This window comes from Palaemon carinicauda, chromosome 43 (genome assembly GCF_036898095.1).
Source record: "Palaemon carinicauda isolate YSFRI2023 chromosome 43, ASM3689809v2, whole genome shotgun sequence".
NCBI lineage: Eukaryota > Metazoa > Arthropoda > Malacostraca > Decapoda > Palaemonidae > Palaemon > Palaemon carinicauda.
In genome coordinates, this window is record NC_090767.1 from 3,777,059 (window position 1) to 3,804,663 (window position 27,605).

The following is a 27,605-nucleotide window of genomic DNA, read 5'->3' on the forward strand; positions in this document are numbered from 1 at the left end:
AGTGTAGGTGTATATGTATAAGTGTAGGTGTATATGTATTGGTGTAGGTGTAGGTGTAGATGTATATGTATAGGTGTAGGTGTAGGTGTAGGTGTAGGGGTATATGTATAGGGATGTGTAGGTGTAGGTGTATATGTATAGGTGTATGTGTAGGTATAGGTGTATATGTATAGGTGTGTGTGTGTGTATGTGTAGGTGTATATGTATAGGTATGTGTGTAAGTGTAGGTGTATATGTATAGGTGTATGTGTAAGTGTAGGTTTATATGTATAGGTGTATATGTAGGTGTTGATGTATATGTATAGGTGTATGTGTAGGTGTAGGTGTATATGTATAGGTGTATGTATATGTGTATGTGTAGATGTAGGTTTATATGTAGAGGTGTGTGTAGGTGTAGGTGTATATGTATAGGTGTATGTGTGGGTGTAGGTGTATATATCTAGGTGTATGTGTAGGTGTAGGTGTATATGTCTAGGTGTATGTGTAGGTGTGGGTGTATATGTATAGGTGTATGTGTAGGTGTAGGTGTATATATATAGGTGTATGTGTAGGTGTAGGTGTATAAGTATAGGTGTATGTATAGGTGTAGGTGTATAGGTATAAGTGTGTGTGTGTAGGTGTAAGTGTATAGGTATAGGTGTATGTGTAGGTGTAGGTGTATAGGTATAGGTGTATGTGTAGGTGTATAGGTATAGGTATATGTGTAGGTGTAGGTGTATAGGTATAGGTGTATGAGTAGGTGTAGGTGTATAGGTATAGGAGTATGTGTAAGTGTAGGTATATAGGTATAGGTGTATGTGTAAGAGTAAGTTTATAGGTATAGGTGTATATGTAGGTGTAGGTGTATAGGTATAGGTGTATGTGTAAGTGTAGGTATATAGGTATAGGTGTATGTATTGGTGTGCTACTGTCTTAACCCTGGATAGGTACGGTGGGTCGTTCGCGACCCCGAGCGTCAAAAAAAAACAGGTTTTTCTCACGTGACTCACCCCCATGACTGAATTTGTGGGTGATCGACCTGCAGGAGGTGTCTCCCCTACACGCTCTAGTAGTGTCCAGATGTGCATTGCTGTAGCTGTACTCCTTCCCCGATTTCTGAGACGCGTCGGGGTCGTTCGCGTCCGAGTTTACCCTTCTAAGGTAGTTTGCATAATTATCAAAGTTATTACGTATTATGAAATTGTCGTAGAATGGTGCAACTTGTATAGGTTATCAGTTGTGGAAAGTCTTGGTGGATTGTTTGGCTACCATGTGCATGTTTTTTTTTTTAGTTAAAAGGTCGTTCATCACCACGAGGACCATTTTACCGCGAGTGCCCCTTTTTCATAGCCATAGACATAGATATAGACATAGGCGTAGACAGAGCCATAGCCATAGACATAGCCTTAGCCATATCAAGGTATATATAGCCAAACACATAGCCATAGCCATAGACATAGCCATAGCCATAGCCATCACCATAGACAAAGTTATAGATATAGCCATAGACATAGACATAGACATAGACATAGCAATAGGCATAGACAGGCATAGACATAGACAGCCATAGACATAGCCATAGCCATAGCCATAGAAATAGACATAGCCATAGCCATAGACATAGCCATAGACATAGACATAGTCTTAGCCATAGGTATAGCCATAGCTGTAGCCATAGCCATAGCCATAGACATAGACATAGCCATAGACATAGATATAGACCTAGCCATAGCCATAGCCATGGTAGACATAGCCATAGACATAGACATAGCCATAGCCATAGACATAGACATAGCCATAGCCATAGCCATAGACAGACATAGCCATAGCCATGACCATAGACAAAACCATAGCCATAGCCTAAGCCATAGACATAGACATAACCATAGACATAGACATAGACATAGACATAGACAGAGAGACATAAACATAGACATAGCCATAGCCATAGCCATAGACATATCCATATCCAAAGCCATAGACATATCTCTAGCCATAGCCATAGACATAGATATAGACATAGCCCTAGTCATAGCCATAGCCATGGTAGACATATACATAGATATAGCCAAAGCCATATCCATAGCCATAGACATAGCCATAGCCATAGACATTGCCATTGCCATAGCCATAGTCTAAGCCATTGTCATAGCCATAGCCATACCCATAGCCACACAGACATAGCCATAGACATAGACATAGACATAGCCAGAGCCAGAGCCATGGCCATTAGTGGTGGGCAGAAATCGACTCCAGAATCGATCTTGGCGAGTCTACCTTAGCGATCCCGGAGTCGACTCACATCCATAGAAAATCGACTCCACTCTGCTCTCTATCCGCCAGCCGTTCGGCGCACGTGATCATGACTCATTCATCAAGATCACCAACCTGGGGTCAGCTCGGTGACCGCTCAGGGTCAGGGATCGATCATCAGTCAATGACAGTCAGTGGTTATTGGAAGATTTCGTCGTCGGTGTCGGAATCGCCTGAATCGCCTCATTTTAATGTAAGTGTACAAGGGCTTCAAAATTATGTTTTTTCCTATGGAATTATCGTACATGCTAATATTTGCATTGACTACAGTACATATATATATATATATATATATATATATATATATATATATATATATATATATATATATATATATATATATATATATATATATATATATATATATATATATATATATATATATATATATATATATATATATATATGTATAAATATATATATACAGTATATATATATATATATATATATATATATATATATATATATATATATATATATATATATATATATATATATATATAGAGAGAGAGAGAGAGAGAGAGAGAGAGAGAGAGAGAGAGAGAGAGAGAGAGAGAGAGAGAGAGAGAGAGAGAGAGAGAGAGAATACTATAAGATACATTTTATTATTTCACATAAACTGAGACAAAATAAAATGACGTAATTCTTTTGGATAAACCTAGCCTTACTACACATTAAAATGGACAAAATTTAAATAAGCATTTCCTTCAGCTATACTCGTGCTCTACATCAAAACAGACAAAATAAAAATGTTACTTTCCTTCAGATGTATCCATACATAATATATCAATGGAAAATAAATGTTTTCTTAATGGATTTTTACAACATAAATTGTATTTTTTGTACAGAATTTAATAGCATAGTATTAATACTTTTCATCATCTAGTACTTTTATAAACAAATGTTTGCTATTTCTAATGTCACTTAAATTTTAAGTTCATATTCTCTACAATCTCCCTCGTCTTTTATACATTCAGTTGTTATAATAGCTCAATTTATTATTGAAGTATTGGGCCAGTTTTATGTTTTTCGAACAAATCTACTTTAGTGAATGAGCCAGGTCTCGTTCATCAAATAAGCTAATGGTAATCGGTAAAGAAAGATTGCCTACGGCAATGCCCCAAGTAACCCTCCCTCCTATCTTGCGTACATACATACGTGTTATAAATAGTAGCAGTGGTATTTATGACAGTAAATAGTAGTAATTATGAGAAATAGTCACAAATACACGTGACATACATTTTTTTTTCAAATAAGCCACGAATTCCTTTTAATTTCGAATTCACTTTCAACTTCGAAGAAACATTTCTTTATGCTTCTAAGCAGAATTACTAAGTGAAAATACAGACAGTTTTTTTTTTTCTCAGATTTCGTCCGTGGACTTTGATTCTAATCATGCAGCCAGCCGCAAAACGTGCAAGAAAGAGTCCTGTGTGGGACTTCATGGAACAGGATTCCCCCACCACCGTTAAGTGTTTGATATGTAAGCAAACGTTAGCTTACAATAGAACTACAAGTTCTATGATGAAGCATATTCAGTCGAAGCACCCTTTACAGTATGCAGAACAGAAAGAAAATAATTCACCTGTTTCACCTGCAACATTGTCTCAATCGCAAGCCACATCAAGCCACTTTGCCCAGCAAACTCTGCCTGATGTATTTGCTAAAAAAGATGGCTATAAGGAAGGAGGTTTGAAAAAGCAACAACTTGATAAACTGCTCATTAAAATGATTGCAACTGACTTGCAGCCAATATCCATTGTCGAAGACAAAGGATTCAAAACTTTTGTTCATGGTCTAGATCCTCGGTATGTTATGCCTAGCCGGAGGGATCTGACTAGAAAATATTTGCCTGCAATGTATGATGAAGCTGTGAAACAAGTTCAGGGCGAGCTAAGAGAAACACCACATGTATCGCTCACAACAGATCTATGGACTTCAAGGCAAACTAGGGGCTTTATCACCGTGACTGCTCATTACATTAACTTAGAGTGGAATTTAAAATCAGCTGTATTAGAAACGGCTCGTTTGAAAGTGGATCACACAGCAGAAAATATTGCTGATGAACTAAAACGCATTTGCACTCGATGGGAAATTCTTGATAAAGTATGCTGCATTATTACTGATAATGCAGCAAATATTTTGGCAGCAGTAACAAAATACATGCAAATAAAACAACAGCCATGTTTTGCGCATACACTGAATCTCGTTGTGCAAGATTCAATAAAAAACACAAATGAAATAAAGCTGTCACAAGAAAAAATTAAGCGCATAGTGTCTTTTTTCACCACAGCGTGAAGGCAACAGACAAACTAAGTGAAATTCAAAACCAAAATGGAGTGGAAAGGAAAAAGTTAATAATGGATGTTGACACCAGGTGGAACTCGGCGTTTTATATGATGGAAAGATTTCTCGAACAGCATGAAGCCATTACCACCACTTTGTGTTTCGTAGGGAAAAGCAACATGTGCCTTAGTAGTGAGGAACTGGAAGTTGTAAAATGTGCAGTGTTGCTACTGGGACCGTTTGAAGAGGCAACGAGAGAGATGTCCACAGAAAATTTCACATCCTTGTCAAAGGTTATTCTAATTACGAGGGCACTTCAGCAGTGCATAAACTCAAATGCTCACATGAGAACAGGTTTTGTCACTGAACTGCAAAAACAGTTGCAAAAAAGATTTGCAACAGTGGAAAAGGTGTTCCAGCTGGGAGCAGCAACGTTGCTAGACGTGAGGTTTAAAAAAGTGTCTTTTGTTGACATGGGAAATGTGAAGGTGACTGAAGAGAGAATTGTGAATTTAATGCGCAGTGAATGTTCTCAAGAGGAGATAAACGAGTCTGTGCCAGTACCTCATGTATCCCAGTCGTCAGAGACAGAGAGCCACATAAATGAAGTGCAGGCTAAACTGGGATCACTCTGGCAATGCTTTGATGCTAAAGTGGAAACAACTATGAAGTCACAACGATTGACATGCATAGGGCCTCACATTGAATTGAGGAGGTACCTCGAGGAACCAATAATTCCCCGGGATGAGGACCCATTGAAATGGTGGAAAATGCATAGTGTACTTTTTCCAAAGCTGCATGCCTTAGCTAAAAAGTTTCTATGCATTCCAGCTACTTCTGTACCTTCTGACAGACTTTTTTCGAAAGCAGGGGAACTAATTTCACACAGACGTAGTGCTTTGAGTGATACAAATATCAACATGATATTGTTTTTTGATAAAAACATGTAAATAAACCCTATCTGAAGCTTTATTTCAATTATTACCGTTACTAATATGTCATACTGCTAGTTTGATCCATCTCTAATATATGTGATACTGCTTTATTGATTGATGTAGGAACCATGTGATATTGGAAATGTTTATCATTACTGTAACTATAATATGTGATACTGATCCCTCATCATTACTCATACATGTGCTATATATTGCTTTATTGGTTAGTGTAGGTAACTTGTGATATTGAAAATATATATTACTGTAATATGAAAACATGTAAATAAACCCTATCTGAAGATTTATTTTAATTATTACCATTACTAATATGGCATACTGCTAGTTTGATCCATCTCTAATATATGTGATACTGCTTTATTGATTGATGTAGGAACCACGGTCGGAACCATGTGATATTGAAAATGTTTATCATTACTGTAACTGTAATATGTGATACTGATCCCTCCTCATTACTAATACATATGATATATATTGCTTTATTGGTTGGTGTAGGTAACGGGATATTGAAAATATATATTACTGTAATATGTGTTACTGAGCTTTCACCATTACTACATGTGATATTGGTTAACTGGTCGATTTATGTACCAAATGTGATACTGAAAAATATTTATTATGTATTGTCATATCATATTGGAAATGTTTGTCATTACTGTAATGTGATATTCAAATATTTCCAGCAAGGAAAAAGAAACGGCGGACCTTTAAAATAAACAGATGTATAAAGTAAAAGTGAAAGCTTAAAAAGAGAGGAAGATGTATAAAAGAGAAAGAAGAATAAAATGAAGGAGGATATATAAAAGAGAGAGTAAACAAAAACATAATAAGGGAGTGTCAAATGAAATAGACTAATAAAGAAAATTTCTGAGGTGAATAAAAATGAGTGTAAACAATTGTAATTGAAATTAAACTTACAATCAATCTTTGAAACATATAGTAAAATAATTGATCATATGTTAATAAGACAAACACTAAAGAAGGAAATAAGTATAGCATTTATCATGAAAAAAAAAACCAAGGAATAGGCTATAAGATTCGAGACAAACTGCCAAAACTAAAAGCCATAGGGCAAGGTCATAGATTAAGAGGATAAGATGGCCCAGATAAAGCAGACACAGCCTAAAGCAATGTTCTCCCATATGAAAATAGGCGACGATATGTTAATCTGTTTAAACTCCTCCCTACCACTCGATTTTGGATTGATTTTATAGTCTTGTTTGGTTGGACAGTGAACACCTGCATGTAATTATCCTGGAATATGGGCCTATGTCTCTCTTAAGCGGCTTAGGAAGCGCCCGAGTGACTCGGAGAATATTTCTTTCCTCCAAGACCTCCCCCCACCCCCCGAGTCCCTTGTTTGTTTGTCTTAGGTGCAGCTGCACCCAGGGAGTCAACTCCATCGACGGCGTCGAACCTCTCGCCACTATATACTACAGAATGACGTTGGGAGGGGAGTCGACTTCAGAATCGATTCTTGCGAGTCCACCCTCTCCAAGAGTCGATTTTGTCAAGTCCAAAATATGCAATTTTTGCCCAGCCCTAATGGCCATAGCCATAGCCATACACATAGATATAGCTATAGATTTAGCCATAGCCATAGCCGTAGCCGTAGATGTTGCCGTTTCCATTGCCATCGCTGTTGCCGAAGTCGTAGCCGTAGCCATGGACGTGGACGTTTACTTAGCCATAGCCATAGCCATAACCATAGCCATAGACATGGACATGGACATGTCCATGGGTATAGACATAAACATATCCATAGCCATAGCCATAGCTATAGACATAGACATAGACATAACCATAGCCATAGACATAGACATAGACATAGCCATAGCTGAAGATATAGACATAGCCATAGCCATAGCCATGGACAGAGCAATAACCCTAGCCAGAGACATAGCCATAGCCATAGCCATAGTCATAGACATAGACATAGCTGTAGCCATAGCCATAGCCATAGACATAGACATAGGAATACACATAGACACAGACATAGCCATAGACATAGACATAGCCAGAGATATAGACAGAGACATAGCCATAGCCATAGCCATAGACATAGACATAGGAATACACATAGACACAGACATAGCCATAGACATAGACATAGCCAGAGATATAGACAGAGCAATAGCCATAGCCATAGACATACACACAGCCAGAGCTATAGCCATAGTCATAGCCATAGCCATAGCCATAGACATAGCCATGGCCATAGACATAGACATAGCCAGAGCCATAGCCATAGACATAGACATAGCCATAGCCATAGCCATAGACATATCCATAGCCATTGACGTAGCCATAGCCGGAGCGGTAGATATAGCTGTAGCCATAGCCGTAGCCACAGCCATAGCCATACCCATAACCAAATGATTTAGCCGTAGCTGTAGCTGTAGCTGTAGCTGTAGCCATAGACATAGCCATAGCCATAGCCTTAAACATAGACATAGACATAAATATATTCATAGCCATAGCCATAGCCTTAGCCATAGCCATAACCATAGCTGTAGCTGTAGCCGTAGCCGTAGCCGTAGCCATAGCCGTAGACATAGACATAAATATAGCCACAGCCATAGACATAGACATAAACATACATATAGCCATGGTATACATAGCCATAGCCATAGACATAGACATAGACATAGCCATAGCCATAGCCATTGCCATAGCAAGAGCCATAGCCAAAGCCATAGATATAGACATAGCCATAGCCATAGATATACCCATAGACATAGCCATAGCCATAACCATAGACATAGACATAGACATAGACAGCCATAGCCAATGCCATAGACATAGACATAGCCATAGCGATAGCCATTGTATACATAGCCATAGCCATAGACATAGATATAGCCATACCCAGTGCCAAAGACAATGCCATAGCCATAGCCAGAGCCATACCCATAGACATAGGCATAAAGAGACATGTCCATGGCCTTGGCCATGGCTATAGACATAGCCATAGCCATAGCCATAGACATAGATATAGCCATAGCCATAGACAGACATAGACATACACATAGATATAGCCATAGTCATAGCCATAGCTGAAGACATAGACATAGACATAGACATAGCCATAGCCAGAGGCATAAATAGAGGTATAGCCATAGCCATAGCCATAGACATAGACCTAGCAATAGACATATCCATAACCATAGCCATAGCATCCATAGACATAGCCATAGCAATAGACATAGACATAGACATAGACATAGCCCGAGCCTTAGATATAGACAGAGCCATAGCCATAGCCATAGCCATAAACATATCCATAGCCATAGCCATAAGCATGGCCATATATATGAACAGACATAGACATACACATAGAAATAGCCATAGCCATAGACATAGCCATAGCCATAGCCATAGCCAGAGACATAGCCATAGCCATAGACATAGACATAGACATAGACATAGCCATAGTCATAGCCATATACATAGCCAGAGCCTTCGCCATAGCCATAGACATTGACATTGACATTGACAGAGCCATAGCCAATGCCATAGCCATAGCCATAGCCAAAGACATTGCCATAGCCATAGTCATAGCCATAGCCGTAGATATAGCCATAGCCATAGCCGTAGACAAATATATAGCCATAGCCATAGACATAGACAGACATAGACATAGCCATAGCCAAAGTCATAGCCATAGGCATAGACATAGACATAGACATAGAAATGGACATAGACATAGACATAGCCATAGCCATAGCATCTGCCATAGACATAGACATAGCCATAGCCTTAGCTATTGTATACATAGCCATAGCCATAGACATAGACATAGCCATAGCCATAGCCATAGACAGACATAGACATAGACATAGATATAGCCATAGCCATAGCCATAGCTGAATACATAGACATAGACATAGCCATAGCCAGAGGCAGAGATAGAACCATAGCCATAGCCATAGCCATAGCCATAGACATAGACCCAGCAATAGACATATCCATAACCATAGCCATAGCATCCATAGCCATAGCCATAGCAATAGACATAGACATAGACATAGTCATAGCTAGAGCCATAGATATAGACAGAGCCATAGCCATACCCATAGCCATAAACTTATCCATAGCCAGAACCATAGCCGTAGCCATATACATAAACAGACATAGACATACGCATAGAAAGAACCTTAGTCATAGACATAGCCATAACCATAGCCATAGCCATAGCCACAGACATAGCCATAGCCATAGACATAGACATAGACATATCCATAGTCATAGCCATATACATAGCCATAGCCTTAGCCATAGCCATAGTCATTGACATTATCATTGACAGAGCCATAGCCAATGCCATAGCCATAACCATAGCCATAGACATTGCCATAGCCATAGTCATAGCCATAGCCATAGATATAGCCATAGCCATAGCCGTAGACAAAGATATAGCCATAGCCATAGACATAGACAGACATAGACATAGCCATAGCCAAAGTCATAGCCATAGCCATAGATATAGACATAGACATAGAAATAGACATAGACATAGACATAGCCATAGCAATAGACATGGTTATAGCCATAGGCATAGCCATAGATGTAGCCTTAGCCGTAGCCGTAGTCATAGACATAGACATAGCCATAGCCATACCCATACCCATAGCCATAGCCCTAGACATAGCCATAGCCATAGCAATTGCAATAGCCATAGCCAATGACAGACATAACCAGCCATAGCCAGAGCCATAGCCATAGACATAGCCATAGCCATTGCCATAGCCATAGACATAGACTTTGCCATAGACATAGACATAGCCTTAGCCATAGCAATAGCCATAGCCATAGCTAAAGCCATAGCCATAGCCATAACCATAGACAAAGATATAGCCATAGCCTTACCCATAGACATAGACATAGCCATAGCCATAGCCATAGCCACACTAATGGTAGACTTAGACATAGCCTTAGCCATAGCCATAGACATAGACATGGACATAGACATACACATAGCCATAGCTATAACCGTAGTAATAGCCAGAGCCATAGACATAGACATAGCCATAGCCTTAGCCATAGCCTTAGCCATAGCCTTAGCCATAGCCTTAGACATAGCCATAGCCATAGACATAAACATAGCCATAGACTTAGACATTGCCATAGCCATAGCCATAGCTATAGACATAGACATAGCCATAGACATAAAAAATTGCAGAGCCATTGACGTAGCCATAGCCGTAGCCGTAGCCAAACCCATAGCCATAGATGTGGCCACATCCATAGACATAGCCTTAGACGTAGCCATAGACATAGACATAGGCATAGACAGAACCATAGATATGGCCATAACCATATCCATAGCCATAGACATACACATAGCCATAGCCATAGCTGTAGCCCTAGCCGTAGCCGTAGCCATAGACGTAGCAATAGCCGTACCCATAGCCGTAGCCATAGATATAGATATAGACATAGCCAGAGCCATGGACATAGACATAACCTAATCCATAGCAATGGTATACATAGCCATAGACATAGCCATATCCATAGATATAGCCATAGCCATAGTCATCTCTATAGCCATAGCCATAACCATAGACAAAGTTATAGACATAGACATAGACATAAACATAGCAAGAGGCATAGACAGACATAGACATAGACCTACACAGAGACATAGCCATAGCCATAGACATAGACATAGAGAGAGCCATAGCCATAAACATAGATATAGCCATAGCCATAGCAATAGCTATAGCCATAGTTGTAGCCATAGCCATAGCCATAGATATAGACATAGCCATAGACATAGATATAGACCTAGCCATAGCCATATCCATAGACAAAGACATAGCCATAGCCATAAAAATAGACATAGCCATAGCCATAGACATAGCCATAGACAGACATAGCAATAGCCATAGCCATAGCCATAGACAAAGCCATAGCCATAGCCAATGCCATATAAATAGACATAGCCATAGCCATAGACATTGACATAGACATAGACATAGACATAGACAGACACACATAAAAATTTGACATAGCCATAGACATAGACAGAGACAGAGACATAGACATAGCCAGAGACATAGACATAGCAATAGCCATAGACATAGACAGAGACACAGCCATAGCCATAGACATAGCCATAGCCATAGCGATAGCCATGGTAAACATATACATAGACATAGCCATAGCCATATCTATAGCCATAGACATAGCCATAGGCATAGCCATTGCCATTGCCATAGCCATAGCCATAGCCATAGTATTAGCCATAGTCATAGCCAGAGCCACACAGATATAGCCAGAACCATAGACATAGACATAGCCAGAGATTTAACTATAGCCGTAGCCATAGCTGTAGCCTTAGCCAATGAGGTAGCCCCAGCTGTAGCCATAGCCTTAGTCATAGCCATAGCTGTAGCCATAGACTAACTGTAGACATAGACATAGACAAAGACATAGCATTAGCCTTAGACATAGACATAGACATAGACATAGTCATAGCCATAGCCATAGCCATAGCCATGATAGACATAGCCGTAGCTATAGATATAGCCATAGACATAGCCATAGCCATAGCCAGTGACATTGCCATAGCCAAAGCCATAGACTTAGACATAGACAGACTTAGACATAGACATAGACATAGACTTAGCCATAGCCATAGCCACAGACATGGACATATATATAGCCATAGCCATAGACATAGACATAGCCATAGCCATAGACATAGACATAGATATAGCTACAGACATAGCCATAGCCATAGCCATATCCATAGCCATAGCCATAGATATAGCCACAGCCATAGCCATGCCCATTGACAAGGACATTGACATTGACATAGACATAGCCATAGCCATTGCCATAGCCATAGCCCTACTCATAGCAATAGACATAGCCATAGGCCTAGTCATAAATATAGCCATAGTCATAGCCATAGACATAGACATAACCATAGCCATAGACATAGACATAGACATAGACATAGCCATCGATATCTACAGATATAGCCCTAGCCATAGCCATAGCCATAGACAAAGACATAGACATAGCCAGAGCCATAGCCATAGTCATAGTCATGGCCATAGTCATGGCCATAGCCATATATGTAGCCATAGCCGTAGCCGTAGCCGTCTCTATAGCCAGAACCATAGACATAGACATAGCCATAGCCATAACCATAGCCATAGCCATAGATATATAAAACCAGCCATTGCCATAGCAATAGGCAAAGGCATTGCCATAGCCCTAGCCATAGCCATATCCAGAGACTTTGACATATACATAGCCAGAGCCATAGCCATAACCATAGCCATAGCCATAGACATATCCATAGCCATAGCCTTAGACATAGAAATAGCCATAGACATAGAAATAGCCATAGACATAGCCATAAACATAGACATAGCCATAGCCAGAGCAATAGCCATAGCCACAGTCATAGCCAGAGCCATAGCCAGAGCCATAACCATAGACAAAGACAAAGCCATACCCGTAGCCATAGCCGTAGCCGTAGCCGAAAACATAGCTCTAGCCGTATACGTAGCTGTAGCCATAGCCGTAGCCGTAGCGTAACCGTATACATAGACATAGACATAGATATAGACATAGACATAGCATTAGCCCTAGACATAGACATAGCCATAGCCATACCCATAGCCATAGCCCTAGACAAAGCCATAGCCATAGCAATTGCCATAGCCATAGCCAAAGACATAGACATAACCTGCCATAGCCATAGACAGCCATAGCCATAGAGATAGCCGTAGCCATAGCCATAGCCATAGACATACCCTTAGCTATAGATTTAGACATAACCATATCTATAGCCTTAGCCATAGCTATAGTCATAGACAAAGACATACCATAACCATAGCCATAGACATAGATATAGCCATAGCCATAGCAATATCAATACCCATGGTAGACATAGACATAGCGTTAGCCATAGCCATAGATATAGACATAGCCATAGACATAGAAAACCATATAGCCAGAGCTATTGCCATAGTCATAGCCATAGCCATAGACATAGACATAACCATAGAATATCCTTAGACATAGCCATAGCCTTAGTCATAGCCATAGCCTTAGACTTAGCCAGTGCCATAGACATAGACATTGATACAGCCATAGCCATAGCCATAGCCATAGCTATAGACATAGACATAGACATAGCCATAGACATAGACATAGCATAGCCATTGACGTAGCCTTAGCCGTAGCCGTAGCCATACCCATAGCCATAGATGTAGCCGTATCTGTAGCCTTAGCCATTGACATAGACATAGACATAGCCATAGACGTAGCATTAGCCGTAGCCGTAGCCAAAGCCATAGCCTTAGACGTAGCCATAGACATAGACATAGGCCTAGACATGGCCATAGATATGGCCAAAACCATAGCCATAGCCATAGACATACACAAAGCCATAGCCATAGCTGTAACCATAGCCGTAGTCGTAGCCATAGATGTAGCCATATCAGTAGCCGTAGCTTTAGCCATACACATAGACATAAACAGAGCCATAGACATAGACAAAGACATAGCCTTAGCTATAGCCATGGTATACATAGCCATACCCATAGCCATAGCCATAGACATAGCCATACCCATAGCCATCGCCAAAGCCATAACCATAACCATAGACAAAGTTATAGATATAGCCATAGACATAGACATAGCCATAGACATAGACCTAGGCATAGCTATAGCCATGGTAGACATACCCATAGCCATAGCCATAGACATACACCTAGCCATAGCCATACACATAGACATAGCCATAGCCATAGCCATAGACATAGACATAGACATAGCCATAGCCATAGACAGACATAGCCATAGCCATAGCCATAGACAAAGCCATAGTCATAGCCATAGCCAAAGCCATAGTCATAGCCATAGCTATACATATAGCCATAGACATAAACCTAGCCATTGCCAGAGACATAGACATAGCCATAGCCATAGCCATGGTAGACATATACATAGACATAGCCATAGCCATATCCATAGCCATAGTCATAGCCGTAGCCATAGCCATTGCCATTGCCATAGCCATAGCCATAGCCAGAGTCATAGTCATAGCCATAGCCATAGCCATAGCCACACAGACATAGCCATGGCCATAGACATAGACTTAGTCATAGACATAGCCAGAGCCAGAGCCAGAGCCATAGCCATAGCCATACTCATAGATATAGCCATAGACATAGACATAAACAAAGCCATAGCCAGAGATGTAGCCATAGCCGTAGAAGTTGCCGTTGCTGTTGCCATCGCCGTTGCCGGAGCCGTAGCCGTAGCCATGGACGTGGACGTGGACGTAGCCATAGCCATAGCCATAGCCATAGACATAGACATTGACATGGACATGTCCATGGGTATACACATAAACATAGCCATAGCCATAGCCATAGAGAGAGACATAGACATAGACATAACCAGAGCCATAGCAATAGATAGAGACATAGCCATAGCCATAGCCAGAGCCATAGCCATAGACAGACATAGACATAGAAATAGCCATAGCCATAGCAATAGCTGAAGACATAGACATTGCCAGAGACAGAGTCACAGCCCTACCCATAGCACTAGACATAGACTATGTAGGTATAGGTGTAGGTGTAGGTGTAGGTGTATATGTATAGGTGTAGGTTTAGGTGCAGGTGTATATGTATAGATGTAGAGGTAGGTGTAGGTGTTTATGTATAGCTGTAGGTGTAGGTGTAGGTGTAGGTGTATATGTATAGGTGTAGGTGTAGGTGTAGGTGTAGGTGTATATGTATAGGTGTAGGTGTAGGTGTAGGTGTAGGTGTATATGTATAGGTGTAGGTGTAGGTGTAGGTGTAGGTGTATATGTATAGGTGTAGGTGTAGGTGTAGGTGTACATGTATAGGTGTATGTGTAGGTGTAGGTATATATGTATAGGTGTAGGTATAGGTGTAGGTGTAGGTATAGGTGTATGCATAGGTGTAGGTGTATTTGTAGGTGTTGGTATAGGTGTAGGTGTATGTATAGGTGTATGTGTAGGTGTAGGTGTATGTATAGGTGTAGGTGTAGGTATAGGTGTATGTATAGGTGTATGTGTAGGTGTAGGTGTATGTATAGGTGTTTGTGTAGATGTAGGTGTAGGTGTATGTATAGGTTTATGTGTAGGTGTAGGTGTATGTGTAGGTGTGGGTGTAGGTGTAGGTGTATAGGCTTAGGTGTAGGTGTAGGTGTAGTTGTATGTGTATGGGTGAAAGTGTAGGTGTAGGTGGATATGTATAGGTGTAGGTGTAGGTGTATATGTATAGGTGTAGGTGTAGGTGTAGGTGTAGATGTAGGTGTATATGTATTCGTGTATGTGTAGGTGTAGGTGTATATGTATAGGTGCATGTGTAGGTGTATGTGTGTATATATATATAGGTGTAGGTGTAGGTGTAGGTGTATATGTATAGCTGTACGTGTAGTTGTACATGTATATGTATAGGTGTATGTGTAGGTGTAGGTGTATATGTATAAGTGTATGTGTAGGTGTAGGTATATATGTATAATTGTATGTGTAGGTGTAAGTGTATGTATAGGTATAGGTGTAGGTGTATGTATAGGTATAGGTGTATGTGTAGGTATATGTATATGTGTAAATATATGTGTAGGTGTATGCATATGTTTAGCTGTATGTGTAGGTGTAGGTGTACATGTAAATGTATATGTGTAGGTGTAGGTGTATATGTATTTGGTTGTATGTGTAGGTGTATATGTATTGGTGTATGTGTAGGTGTAGGTGTATATAAATATGGTTGTATGTGTAGGTGTAGGTGTAAATGTATATGGTTGTATCAGTAGGTATAGGTGTATATGTATAGGGGTACGTGTAGGTGTAGGTGTATATGTGTAGGTGTATGTGTAGGTGTAGGTGTATATGTATAGGTGTATGTGTAGGTGTAGGTGTATATATATAGGTGTATGTGTAGGTGTATATGTATAGGTGTATGTGTAGGTGTAGGTGTATACGTATATGTGTATTTGTAGGTGTTGGTGTATATGTGTAGGTGTATGTATAGGTGTAGGTGTATAATTATAAGTGTATTTGTAGGTGTAGGTGTATATGTATAGGTGAATGTGTTGGTGTAGGTGTATATGTATAGGCGTATGTGTAGGTGTAGGTGTATATGTATATGTTCTATCTTATTTTTTTTTATTTTTTTTTCTTCCTCTTGTTTTTTTGAAATGGTGTGTTGGGCAGGCTTAATAGAAGGGCCGTGGATGCCTGGTGGTTTATCAAGAGGTTGTCTTTTCATTTTTCTGATTATTTTTTCTTCTCAAAACCATCCTTACTGTCCTCCCTTCGGTTGAAGTGGCTATCCTGGAGGGTATTTAGCCTTGCATGGTGTATCGGCTCCTCCATGTTGACCAGTTTTTCCGACTTTTTACTATAGTCTATGGGTATCATCAATCACTTTGTTTATAATTCTGTACGTATTGTTTTTGTTATAATTCTTTTTAATCTAGTTTTTAAGTATGATGTCTCTTTTATATTTCTATTAATTCTCATGCTGTCTGGAGACATTGAGCGAAATCCGGGACCAGTACGTCCTAGATTTCGTCAATGTCGTCTTCTGTATTGCAATATTCGTGGTCTTCATGCAAATATCCAAGACCTTACAGTTGCGTCCAGACAGTATGATATTCTTTTGTGCTCAGAAACTTTGGTTTCTAATATGAGGCACTCATCTGAGCTCCTTATAACTGGTTTTAAGAAGCCAATAATGTTGAAACGTGATGCCATCCCTAGGGCCAGGGGAATGGCGGTGTATATTAGGACCGAGTACCCTGCTTCTCATAAGTCCTGCTATCAATGTGGATGTCATGAGATTCAGGTAATAAAAGTTTGTGGCAGGCATAACAACTTTTATTTATGTTCGATCTACCGGAATCCAGACATGGATGATTCTATCTTCGATTGTCTTCTTACCATTATGGGTAAGATACAAGAAGATGATAGAAAGGCTTCTTTTGTCTTTGTTGGTGATTTTAATGCTCACCATAGGGAGTGGTTAAGTTCTATCTCTCCTACCGATCGCCATGGCTTAAGAGCTTTAGACTTTGCCTTTGAATCAGGCTGTGAGCAAATCATAAATGAAGCTACTCACAGGTCTGGTAATTGCTTGGACCTCGTATACACAGACTCCCCTGGCGTTATAACTGGTAAGGTTGGTTCTCCAGTCGGGACATCTGATCATGCCTTGATTTCATTATTAGTGAAGACTGAGCAGCCTGTCCCTGATATATCATATTCTTGTAAAATTTATATGAAATCCCAAGCAGACTGGAATGGTATTTTACATGATCTTTTGTGCTTGAACTGGTCACAATTATATGATAGTGTAGATCCTGTTGTCCCTTTGAATGAGAATCTAGTCAACATAATTGATAGGCGTATCCCTTCTCGTGTGCTAAGGTACCGAGTGAAGGACAAACCGTGGTTCAATGATGATTGTAGACGTGCTTATTTGGAGAAACAGGAGGCCTATCATCTTTGGAAGGGTAACAGATCAGATTTGACCTGGAACAACTATACTCAGCTTCGAGCTTTTGCTCAGAGAGTTTATGCCTCAACTGAAAAGGAGTACAATTTAACCATAAAAGAAACACATTCTGGTACAACTCAGGAACATAAATGGTGGTCTACCCTTAAATCTGCACTCTTTGGTGTAGATGCAACAGTTCCTCCTTTACTTAAACCAGATGGCTCAGTCACTCACTGTCCAAAGGAAAAGGCAACCCTTTTGGCTGATGTTTTTGACAGTAGACAGAGTAATGAAAAACTTGAACTTCCTCATTCCTGTTTTCCTGAGGCTAAACTAACTAGTTTAGCTTTTCGATCTCGTGAGATTAAAGCTCTGTTGATGGACCTTGATGCTTATGGAGGTGTAGACCCAAATGGTATTTTTCCTTTGTTTTTTATAAAGACGACAGATTTCTTAGCTCCAAAGTTATCTGTTATTTTGCGCAAGTTAGCAAGAAGAGGAGCTTTTAGCACTAGTTGGAGAATTTGTAATGTTACTCCTCTATGTAAATGTGTTTGTGGTAGCTCAAGTCCCACTGATTACCGCCCAATTTCCATAACTCCTATATTATCTAAAGTTTTTGAACGTCTTCTGGCAAAACGTCTTAATAGGTTTGCTGAAGGTAATCATCTACTCCCTAGTTTGCAATTTGGTTTTCGTAAAGGCCTTGGAGCATGTGATGCCCTTCTTACAATGCTGTACAGAAATCCCTTGATTGTGGTCGGGAAGTTCGTATGATTGGCCTTGATTTTAGTGCTGCCTTTGACCGTGTTAATCATGAGGCCCTTGTTTTCAAATTGAAACAGTTGGGAGTGGGTGGGTTGTTTCTTAGCATTATTATTGATTTTTTAAGTAATAGATCTCAAAGAGTTGTTGTTGATGGGCACCATAGTGATTATAGGAATGTGATATCCGGTGTTCCACAGGGTAGTGTTCTTGGCCCATTACTTTTCATACTATATACACATGACATGTGGTTTGGCCTAGAAAACAAGCTTGTTGCATATGCAGATGATGCTACTCTTTTTGCATCAATTCCATCCCCTGAATGTAGATCTAGGGTTGGTGAATCCCTTAATAGAGATTTAGCTAGAATTAGTGCATGGTGCAAATTATGGAGTATGAAGTTGAATCCTAACAAAACTCAAAGTATGATTGTAAGAAGGTCAAGGACGGTGGCTCCTCAACATCTGGATCTCAGTATTGATAATGTTTCTTTAAATATGTATGACTCTTTTAAAATTTTAGGTGTGATTCTCGACAGTAAATTTACTTTTGAGAAACATATAAGGTCTGTGTCTTCTTCAATTGCACAAAAAATAGGCTTATTGAGAAAGTCTTTCAAGATTTTCGGTGATCAATCTATTATGAAGAAGTGTTTTAATTCTTTCATTCTACCTTGTTTTGAGTATTGTTCTCCTGTCTGGTGTTCAGCTGCTGATTCTCATCTTAATTTGTTGGACAGAAACTTACGGTCTATTAAATTTCTTATTCCTGATCTAGATATTAATCTCTGGCACCGTCGTTCAATTAGTTCATTATGCATGTTGCATAAGATTTTTCATAACTCTGACCATCCTTTACATTCAGATCTCCCTGGACAATTCTATCCTGTTCGTAATACTAGGCAGGCAGTTAATTCTAATAGCCAGGCCTTCTCCATCATGAGGCTCAATACTACGCAGTACTCTAGAAGTTTTATTCCAGCTGTTACCAAGTTGTGGAATGATCTTCCTAATCGGGTGGTTGAATCAGTAGAACTTCAAAAGTTCAAAGTTGGAGCAAATGCTTTTTTGTTGACCAAGCGGACATGAGTCTTTTTATAGTTTATTTATGACATATTTGTTTTTGATGTTGTTAATAGTTTATATATGACATGTCTGTTTTGACGTTGTTTCTTATTTTAGAATGATTTATTGTTAATTTGTTCTCTTCATTTATTTATTTCCTTATTTCCTTTCCTCACTGGGCTATTTTTCCCTGTTGGAGCCCCTGGGCTTATAGCATCTTGCTTTTCCAACTAGGGTTGTGGCTTGGATGGTAATAATAATAATAATAATATAGGTGTATGTGTAGTTGTAGGTGTATATATATAGGTGTATGTGTAGGTGTAGGTGTATGTATTGGTGTAGGTGTAGGTGTAGGTGTATGTATAGGCATATGTGTAGGTGTAGGTGTATGTATAGGTGTATGTGTAGGTGTAGGTGTATAGATGTAGGTGTAGATGTAGGTGTAGGTGTATAGGTGTAGGTGTTTAGGTGTAGGTGTAGGTGTAGGTGTTAGTGTAGGTGTAGGTGTAGGTGTAGGTGTTGGTGTACATTTATTGGTGTAAGTGTAGATGTAAGTGTAGGTGTATATGTATAGGTGTAGGTGTAGGTGTATGTGTATATATATAGGTGTAGGTGTAGGTGTAGGTGTACATGTATAAGTATAGGTGTAGGTTTATATGTATAGGTGTGGGTGTAGGTGTAGGTGTAGGTGTAGGTGTATGTATAGGTGTATGTGTAGGTGTAGGTGTATGTATAGGTGTATTTGTAGGTGTAGGTGTAGATGTTTAGGTGTAGGTGTAGGTGTATATTTATAGGTGTAAGTGTAGGTGTAGGTGTATATTCATAGGTGTATGTGTAGGTGTAGGTGTATATGTATAAGTGTAGGTGTAGGTATAGGTGTAGGTGTAGGTATAGGCGTATGTATAGGCGTATGTGTAGGTGTAGGTGTATGTATAGGTGTATGTGTAGGTGTATATGTATAGGTGTAGGTTTAGGTGTAGGTGTATATGTATAGATGTAGAGGTAGGTGTAGGTGTATATGTTTAGGTGTAGGCGTAGGTGTAGGTGTATATTTATAGGTGTAGGTGTAGGTGTAGGTGTATATGTATAGGTGTATGTGTAGGTGTAGGTGTATATGTATAAGTGTAGGTGTAGGTGTATGTATAGTTGTAAGTGTAGGTGTATGTTTAGGTGTAGGTGTATGTATAAGTGTATGTGTAGGTGTAGGTGTAGGTGTATGTATAGGTGTAGGTGTGGGTATAGGTGTAGGTGTATGTGTATAGGTGTTGGTGTAAGTGTAGGTGTAGGTGTATATGTATAGGTGTATGTGTAGGTGTAGGTGTATATGTATAGGTGTAGGTGTAGGTGTAGGTATAGGTGCAGGTGTAGGTGTAGGTGTATGTATAGGTGTAAGTGTAATTGTATGTGTAGGTGTAGTTGTATATATAGGTGTATGTGTAGGTATAGGTGTAGGTGTAGGTGTATGTGTAGGTGTAGGTGTAGGTGTATATGTATCGTTGTAGGTTTAGGTTTATATGTATAGGTGTAGGTGTAGGTGTATATGTATATGTGTATGTGTAGGTGTAGGTGTATATGTATAGGTGCATGTGTATGTGTATGTGTATATGTATAGGTGTATGTGTAGGTGTAGGTGTATATGTATAGCTATATGTGTAGTTGTAGGTGTATATGTATAGGTGTATGTGTAGGTGTAGGTGTATATGTATAGGTGTATGTGTAGGTGTAGGTGTATATGTATAGGTGTAGGTGTATATGTATAGGTGTAGGTGTATGTGTAGGTGTATATGTATAGGTGTATGTGTAGGTGTAAGTGTATGTATAGGTATAGGTGTAGGTGTAGGTGTATGTATAGGTATAGGTGTAGGTGTAGGTATATGTATATGTGTAAATGTATGTGTAAGTGTATGCATATGTTAAGGTGTATGTGTAGGTGTATGTATATGTGTAGGTGTAAGTGTAGGTGTATAAGTAGGTGTAGGTGTACATGTATAGGTGTATGTGTAGGTGTAGTTGTATATGTAAAGGTATATGTGTAGGTGTAGGTGTATATGTATATGGTTGTATGTGTAATTGTAGGTGTATATGTATAGGTGTATGTGTAGGTGTAGGTGTATATATATATGATTGAATGTGTGGGTGTAGGTATAAATGTATATGGTTGTATATGTAGGTGTAGGTGTATATGTATAGGTGTATGTGTAGGTGTAGGTGTATGTGTTAGTGTAGATGTATATGTATAGGTGTATGTGTAGGTTCAGGTGTATATGTATAGGTGTATGTGTAGGTGTAGGTGTATATGTATAGGTGCAGGTGTATGTGTAGGTATAGGTGTATATGTATAGGTGTAGGTGTAGATGTATGTGTAGGTGTTTATGTATAGGTGTAGGTGTAGGTATAGGTGTATATGTATATGTGTAGGTGTAGTTGTATATGTATAGGTTTATATGTAGGTGTAGGTATATATGTATAGGTGCATGTGTAGGTGTAGGTGTATACGTATAGGTGTATGTGTAGGTATAGGTATATATGTATAAGTGTATATGTAGGTGTAGATGTATATGTAAAGGAATATGTGTAGGTGTAGGTTTATATGTATATGGTTGTATGTGTAGATGTAGGTGTATATGTATAGGTGTATGTGTAAGTGTAGGTGTATATGTATAGGTGTAGGTGTATATGTATTGGTGTAGGTGTAGGTGTAGATGTATATGTATAGGTGTAGGTGTAGGTGTAGGTGTAGGTGTAGGGGTATATGTATAGGGATGTGTAGGTGTAGGTGTATATGTATAGGTGTATGTGTAGGTATACGTGTATATGTATAGGTGTGTGTGTGTGTATGTGTAGGTGTATATGTATAGGTATGTGTGTAAGTGTAGGTGTATATGTATAGGTGTATGTGTAAGTGTAGGTTTATATGTATAGGTGTATATGTAGGTGTAGATGTATATGTATAGGTGTATGTGTAGGTGTAGGTGTATATGTATAGGTGTATGTATATGTGTATGTGTAGATGTAGGTTTATATGTAGAGGTGTGTGTAGGTGTAGGTGTATATGTATAGGTGTATGTGTGGGTGTAGGTGTATATGTCTAGGTGTATGTGTAGGTGTAGGTGTATATGTCTAGGTGTATGTGTAGGTGTGGTTGTATATGTATAGGTGTATGTGTAGGTGTAGGTGTATATATATAGGTGTATGTGTAGGTGTAGGTGTATAAGTATAGGTGTATGTATAGGTGTAGGTGTATAGGTATAAGTGTGTGTGTGTGTAGGTGTAAGTGTATAGGTATAGGTGTATGTGTAGGTGTAGGTGTATAGGTATAGGTGTATGTGTAAGTGTATAGGTATAGGTATATGTGTAGGTGTAGGTGCATAGGTATAGGTGTATGAGTAGGTGTAGGTGTATAGGTATAGGAGTATGTGTAAGTGTAGGTATATAAGTATAGGTGTATGTGTAAGAGTAAGTTTATAGGTATAGGTGTATATGTAGGTGTAGGTGTATAGGTATAGGTGTATGTGTAAGTGTAGGTATATAGGTATAGGTGTATGTATTGGTGTGCTACTGTCTTAACCCTGGATAGGTACGGTGGGTCGTTCGCGACCCCGAGCGTCAAAAAAAAACAGGTTTTTCTCACGTGACTCACCCCCGTGACTGAATTTGTGGGTGATCGACCTACAGGAGGTGTCTCCCCTACACGCTCTAGTAGTGTCCAGATGTGCATTGCTGTAGCTGTACTCCTTCCCCGATTTCTGAGACGCATCGGGGTCGTTCGCGTCCGAGTTTACCCTTCTAAGGTAGTTTGCATAATTATCAAAGTTATTACGTATTATGAAATTGTCGTAGAATGGTGCAACTTGTATAGGTTATCAGTTGTGGAAAGTCTTGGTGGATTGTTTGGCTACCATGTGCATGTTTTTTTTTTTAGTTAAAAGGTCGTTCATCACCACGAGGACCATTTTACCGCGAGTGCCCCTTTTTCATTTTTTTTTCATTTTTTTGCCAAGTCATTTTTCCGTAAGATATTGCCAAATAGTGTCGTAAAACTTTTGCTTGTTTAGTGTTTGAAAGTGTGTCTAGATGATCTGGCTACCCATGCATGACTTTGTTTTTGTCAGATACGACGTAGTTATTGGTATATTGGGTATTTAACTGCGGTTACCAATTTCTGTTTTTTTTCAATATTTGTAAAAATTACTACGTAGTAAGGAATTGCCGTATATTATTCATTTTTTTTTCATGTTTATGTGTTAGAAAGTGTGCCTTGATGGTTGGGCTAACACGTGCATGTCTTTTTTTTTATCTGAGATGTCGTATATTAGAATGTCGGGCATTTTACCGCGAGTGTCCCTTTTTAATTTTTTTTCATTTTTTTGCCAAGTCATTTTTCCGTAAGATATTGCGAAATAGTGTCGTAAAACTTTTGCTTTTTTAATGTTGGAAAGTGTGTCTAGATGATCTGGCTACCCATGCGTGATTTTGTTTTTGTCAGATACGACGTAGTTATTGGTATATTGGGTATTTAACTGCGGTTGCCAATTTCTGTTTTTTTTCAATATTTGTAAAAATTTACTACGTAGTAAGGAATTGCCGTATATCATTGATTTTTTTTCATGTTTATGTGTTAGAAAGTGTGCCTTGATGGTTGGGCTAACACGTGCATGTCTTTTTTTTTTTATCTGAGATGCCGTATATTAGAATGTTGGGCATTTTTCCGCGAGTGCCCCTTTTTATTTGTTTTGCATTTTTTTGCTTAGTCATGTTACCGTAAGGAATTGGCAAGTAGTGTCGCAAAACTTATATTTTCATAGTGTTGGAAAGTGTTTCCAGATGATCTGGCTACCCATGCCTATTTTTTTTTTAGCCAGATATGGCGTATATATAGGTATATGTTCGATTTTCCTGTGATTGCCATTTTTTCGTTTTTTCCCATTTCTTTCAAAATTACTACGTACTAAGGAACTATCACAGAGTAATATTTCATTTATATGTTTATTTGTCGGAAAATATGCCTTGATGGTTTGCCTAGCACGTGGCTGAAATTTTTTTTTTCTGAAATGCCGTATATTAGAATGGCCATTTTTCCACGAGTGCCCCTTTTTATTTGTTTTGCATTTTTTTGCTTAGTCATGTTACCGTAAGGAATTGGCAAGTAGTGTCGCAAAACTTATAATTTTATAGTGTTGGAAAGTGTTTCTAGATGACCTGGCTACCCATGCCTATCTTCTTTTTTTAGCCAGATATGGCGTATATATAGGTATGTGTTCGATTTTCCTGTGATTGCCATTTTTTCGTTTTTTCCCATTTCTTTCAAAATTACTACGTACTAAGGAACTATCACAGAGTAATTATTCATTTAGATGTTTATTTGTCGGAAAATGTGCCTTGATGGTTTGCCTAGCACGTGGCTGAATTTTTTTTTTTCTGAAATGCCGTATATTAGAATGTTAGCCATTTTTCCGCGAGTGCCCCTTTTTATTTGTTTTGCATTTTTTTGCTTAGTCATGTTACCGTAAGGAATTGGCAAGTAGTGTCGCAAAACTTATATTTTTATTGTGTTGGAAAGTGTTTCTAGATGATCTGACTCCCCATGCCTATCTTTTTTTTAGCCAGATATGGCGTATATATAGGTATGTGTTCGATTTTCCGGTGATTGCCATTTTTTCGTTTTTTCCCAATTCTTTCAAAATTACTACGTACTAAGGAACTATCACAGAGTAATGATTCCTCTAGATGTTTATTTGTCGGAAAATTTTGTTTACTTTTTTTCTGATTGAATATCATCAAGTTTTTTTAGCTAAAATATTGTTTTAAATTTTTTTTTCGATTTTATTTCCCTTCAAAAAAATTTTTTTGGGTCAGAATTTTAATTTTATAGTCGTAAAATAATCGACAATTATCCAGCAACCCACCATACAATTTTTATGCATATCCAATAATAATTAGATTAGTAAATAACACCTTGAAATTGACATACCCTTCCTACATTTCAAGTGGCAGATTAGGGAGTCTGAGTCAGTGTGGTTGGCGGCCATTTTGTGGACATATCCGAAGCGTAAGCTGCCCTATCTATATATATTCTTGTTCCCTATAGAATTTGTGATATTTTGGTATATTTTTACCTGCATAAATATCATATTATATATTAAATATATGTATTTTTTTACGAAATTTCTAAGTACTCAAAAAATTACCTTTAGATATGGCCCCTGATATAAATGTAATTTACAAAATAATGAAGATTTTTTTACATATTTCTATTTTAGGATAACATATGTTTATTCCCTAAAAAAATTAGCCACTTCCTATTTCATTTGGGTACCCAAAAAAATTCATGAAATTTGGACAAATTTTTTTGGCCAAAAAAAGTTACCCTTTTTTTCTCATTTCAGATCTTCACCTCCATGGGTCTGACTTCATCCAAAATACATCAAGATGTGTCCTAAACATTCAAGAATCAATTCCTAAAAGGATTTGTGTATATATGTATAAACTTTTTTTTATGAATTTTTATGTCAGGTCTTTTTTTTTTCTACTTAATTTTTTAAAATATTTATAATAAATAGTTTTTCTGCAGATGAGTAGTATTTATCTTTACAGTTGTTTTAAGCATTCATTGAAGTTTTTTTTGGCAAAAGAAAAAAGGAGGTTACTGCAAAAACTGATTTTTCAAGAATTTTTTTTGGCGTCGGGGTCGTTCGCGTCCGAGTATACCCTTAAAGGGGTGTCCGAGGACCGTACCTATCCAGGGTTAAGCACACATTTGAGTATGAGTTGTTTTCAGAGGTATTTAAATGGATTAACTGAATACATCTTAATGGTTTTTAAGTTTTATTTTTATAAAACAACAGAGTTAAACATCTCCATCACTGGAGGAAGCTGTGTTGGTCCAGACGACCAATTCTGGTGAAGTTTAGATATGAACTGAACAAATCATCGATATCACAGATATCGTATGCTTGCTTTAATTTAGCCACGTGACGGAATCGGAAGACACCTGCATCCGGTGACGTCACAAACTTTCACACGAGGAGACAATGTGTTGACGTTAAGAAAGAATGTCAATTTGCCGAGGTTTGCATTATACATCCTGTTTATAATTTGAATGACTACAGCAAATCCCAGGGTTAGCTCTTCCAACCAACTTGACATATTACGTCATTTGTTTTAAACATGTAATATTACTATTCTAATTATTACATAAGCTCGGCCAGCTATCTCAATTTTTTTTACAAAAATTTAACAACAAGCCGAAACATGGTCATTAGGTGTGACTGGACATACATATTATTCTTTGTTTAACTTTAGCCATAATCAACTGAGGACGAATGTCCAAATAGGCACAATAAAAAATAATAACAATAATGCATACAAAAAAGACATTACCAAAGCAAAAAGAAAAATGCATGATAAAACCAAGATCATATATATGGTACATTGCTAGCAAATGATTACATGGTACCAAAAAACAAAATAAATTCTGACTTACATATGATTCGGTAACTTGATAAAGAATAATTGTTACCTTTGTCAGAAACAAGATACTCAATTTTTAGTGCACAAACTCGAATTCCTGGTACGTACACGTACCACGGTTTCGTACATATATATATATATTTATATATAGGGCTGATATATTTTATTAGATGCCCATAGATTCTGTTATATATTTTATTATATTTTTTTTTCTCTTTTCTTTTTTTAACATTCAGGCTTATATACTTTTATTAGATGCCAAGAGAAAAAAATGATTT

The 27,605-nt window shown here is 38.4% G+C and overlaps 4 protein-coding genes across 4 annotated transcripts in view; 2 read left to right on the plus strand and 2 right to left on the minus strand.

Annotated features, from left to right (window-relative positions):
* Positions 1–3,816: 3,816 nt before the first annotated feature.
* LOC137633540 (E3 SUMO-protein ligase ZBED1-like) lies at positions 3,817–4,590 on the plus strand. The gene has a single exon (XM_068365833.1). It carries the CDS (start codon positions 3,817–3,819, stop codon positions 4,588–4,590), a length of 774 nt encoding a protein of 257 aa, XP_068221934.1.
* Positions 4,591–4,652: 62 nt separating this feature from the next.
* On the plus strand, positions 4,653–5,528 carry LOC137633541 (zinc finger BED domain-containing protein 4-like). The gene has a single exon (XM_068365834.1). The coding sequence runs from the start codon at positions 4,653–4,655 to the stop codon at positions 5,526–5,528; it is 876 nt and encodes a 291-aa protein (XP_068221935.1).
* A 6,382-nt stretch (positions 5,529–11,910) lies between these two features.
* Positions 11,911–12,382, minus strand: LOC137633671 (uncharacterized). Its single transcript, XM_068365919.1, has 2 exons — positions 12,257–12,382; positions 11,911–12,117 (listed from the first exon to the last, which is right to left on the minus strand). Exons 1-2 carry the CDS (start codon positions 12,380–12,382, stop codon positions 11,911–11,913), a joined length of 333 nt encoding a protein of 110 aa, XP_068222020.1.
* Positions 12,383–13,521: 1,139 nt separating this feature from the next.
* LOC137633672 (glycine, alanine and asparagine-rich protein-like) overlaps positions 13,522–27,605 on the minus strand; it is a 36,688-nt gene continuing 22,604 nt past the window's right edge. The window contains exons 2-4 of the mRNA XM_068365920.1: positions 14,705–15,117; positions 13,748–14,265; positions 13,522–13,664 (exon numbers count right to left, since the gene is read on the minus strand). Of these exons, the coding sequence (XP_068222021.1) occupies positions 13,522–13,664; positions 13,748–14,265; positions 14,705–15,117 (1,074 nt within the window). The remainder of the gene's footprint in view (positions 13,665–13,747; positions 14,266–14,704; positions 15,118–27,605) is intronic.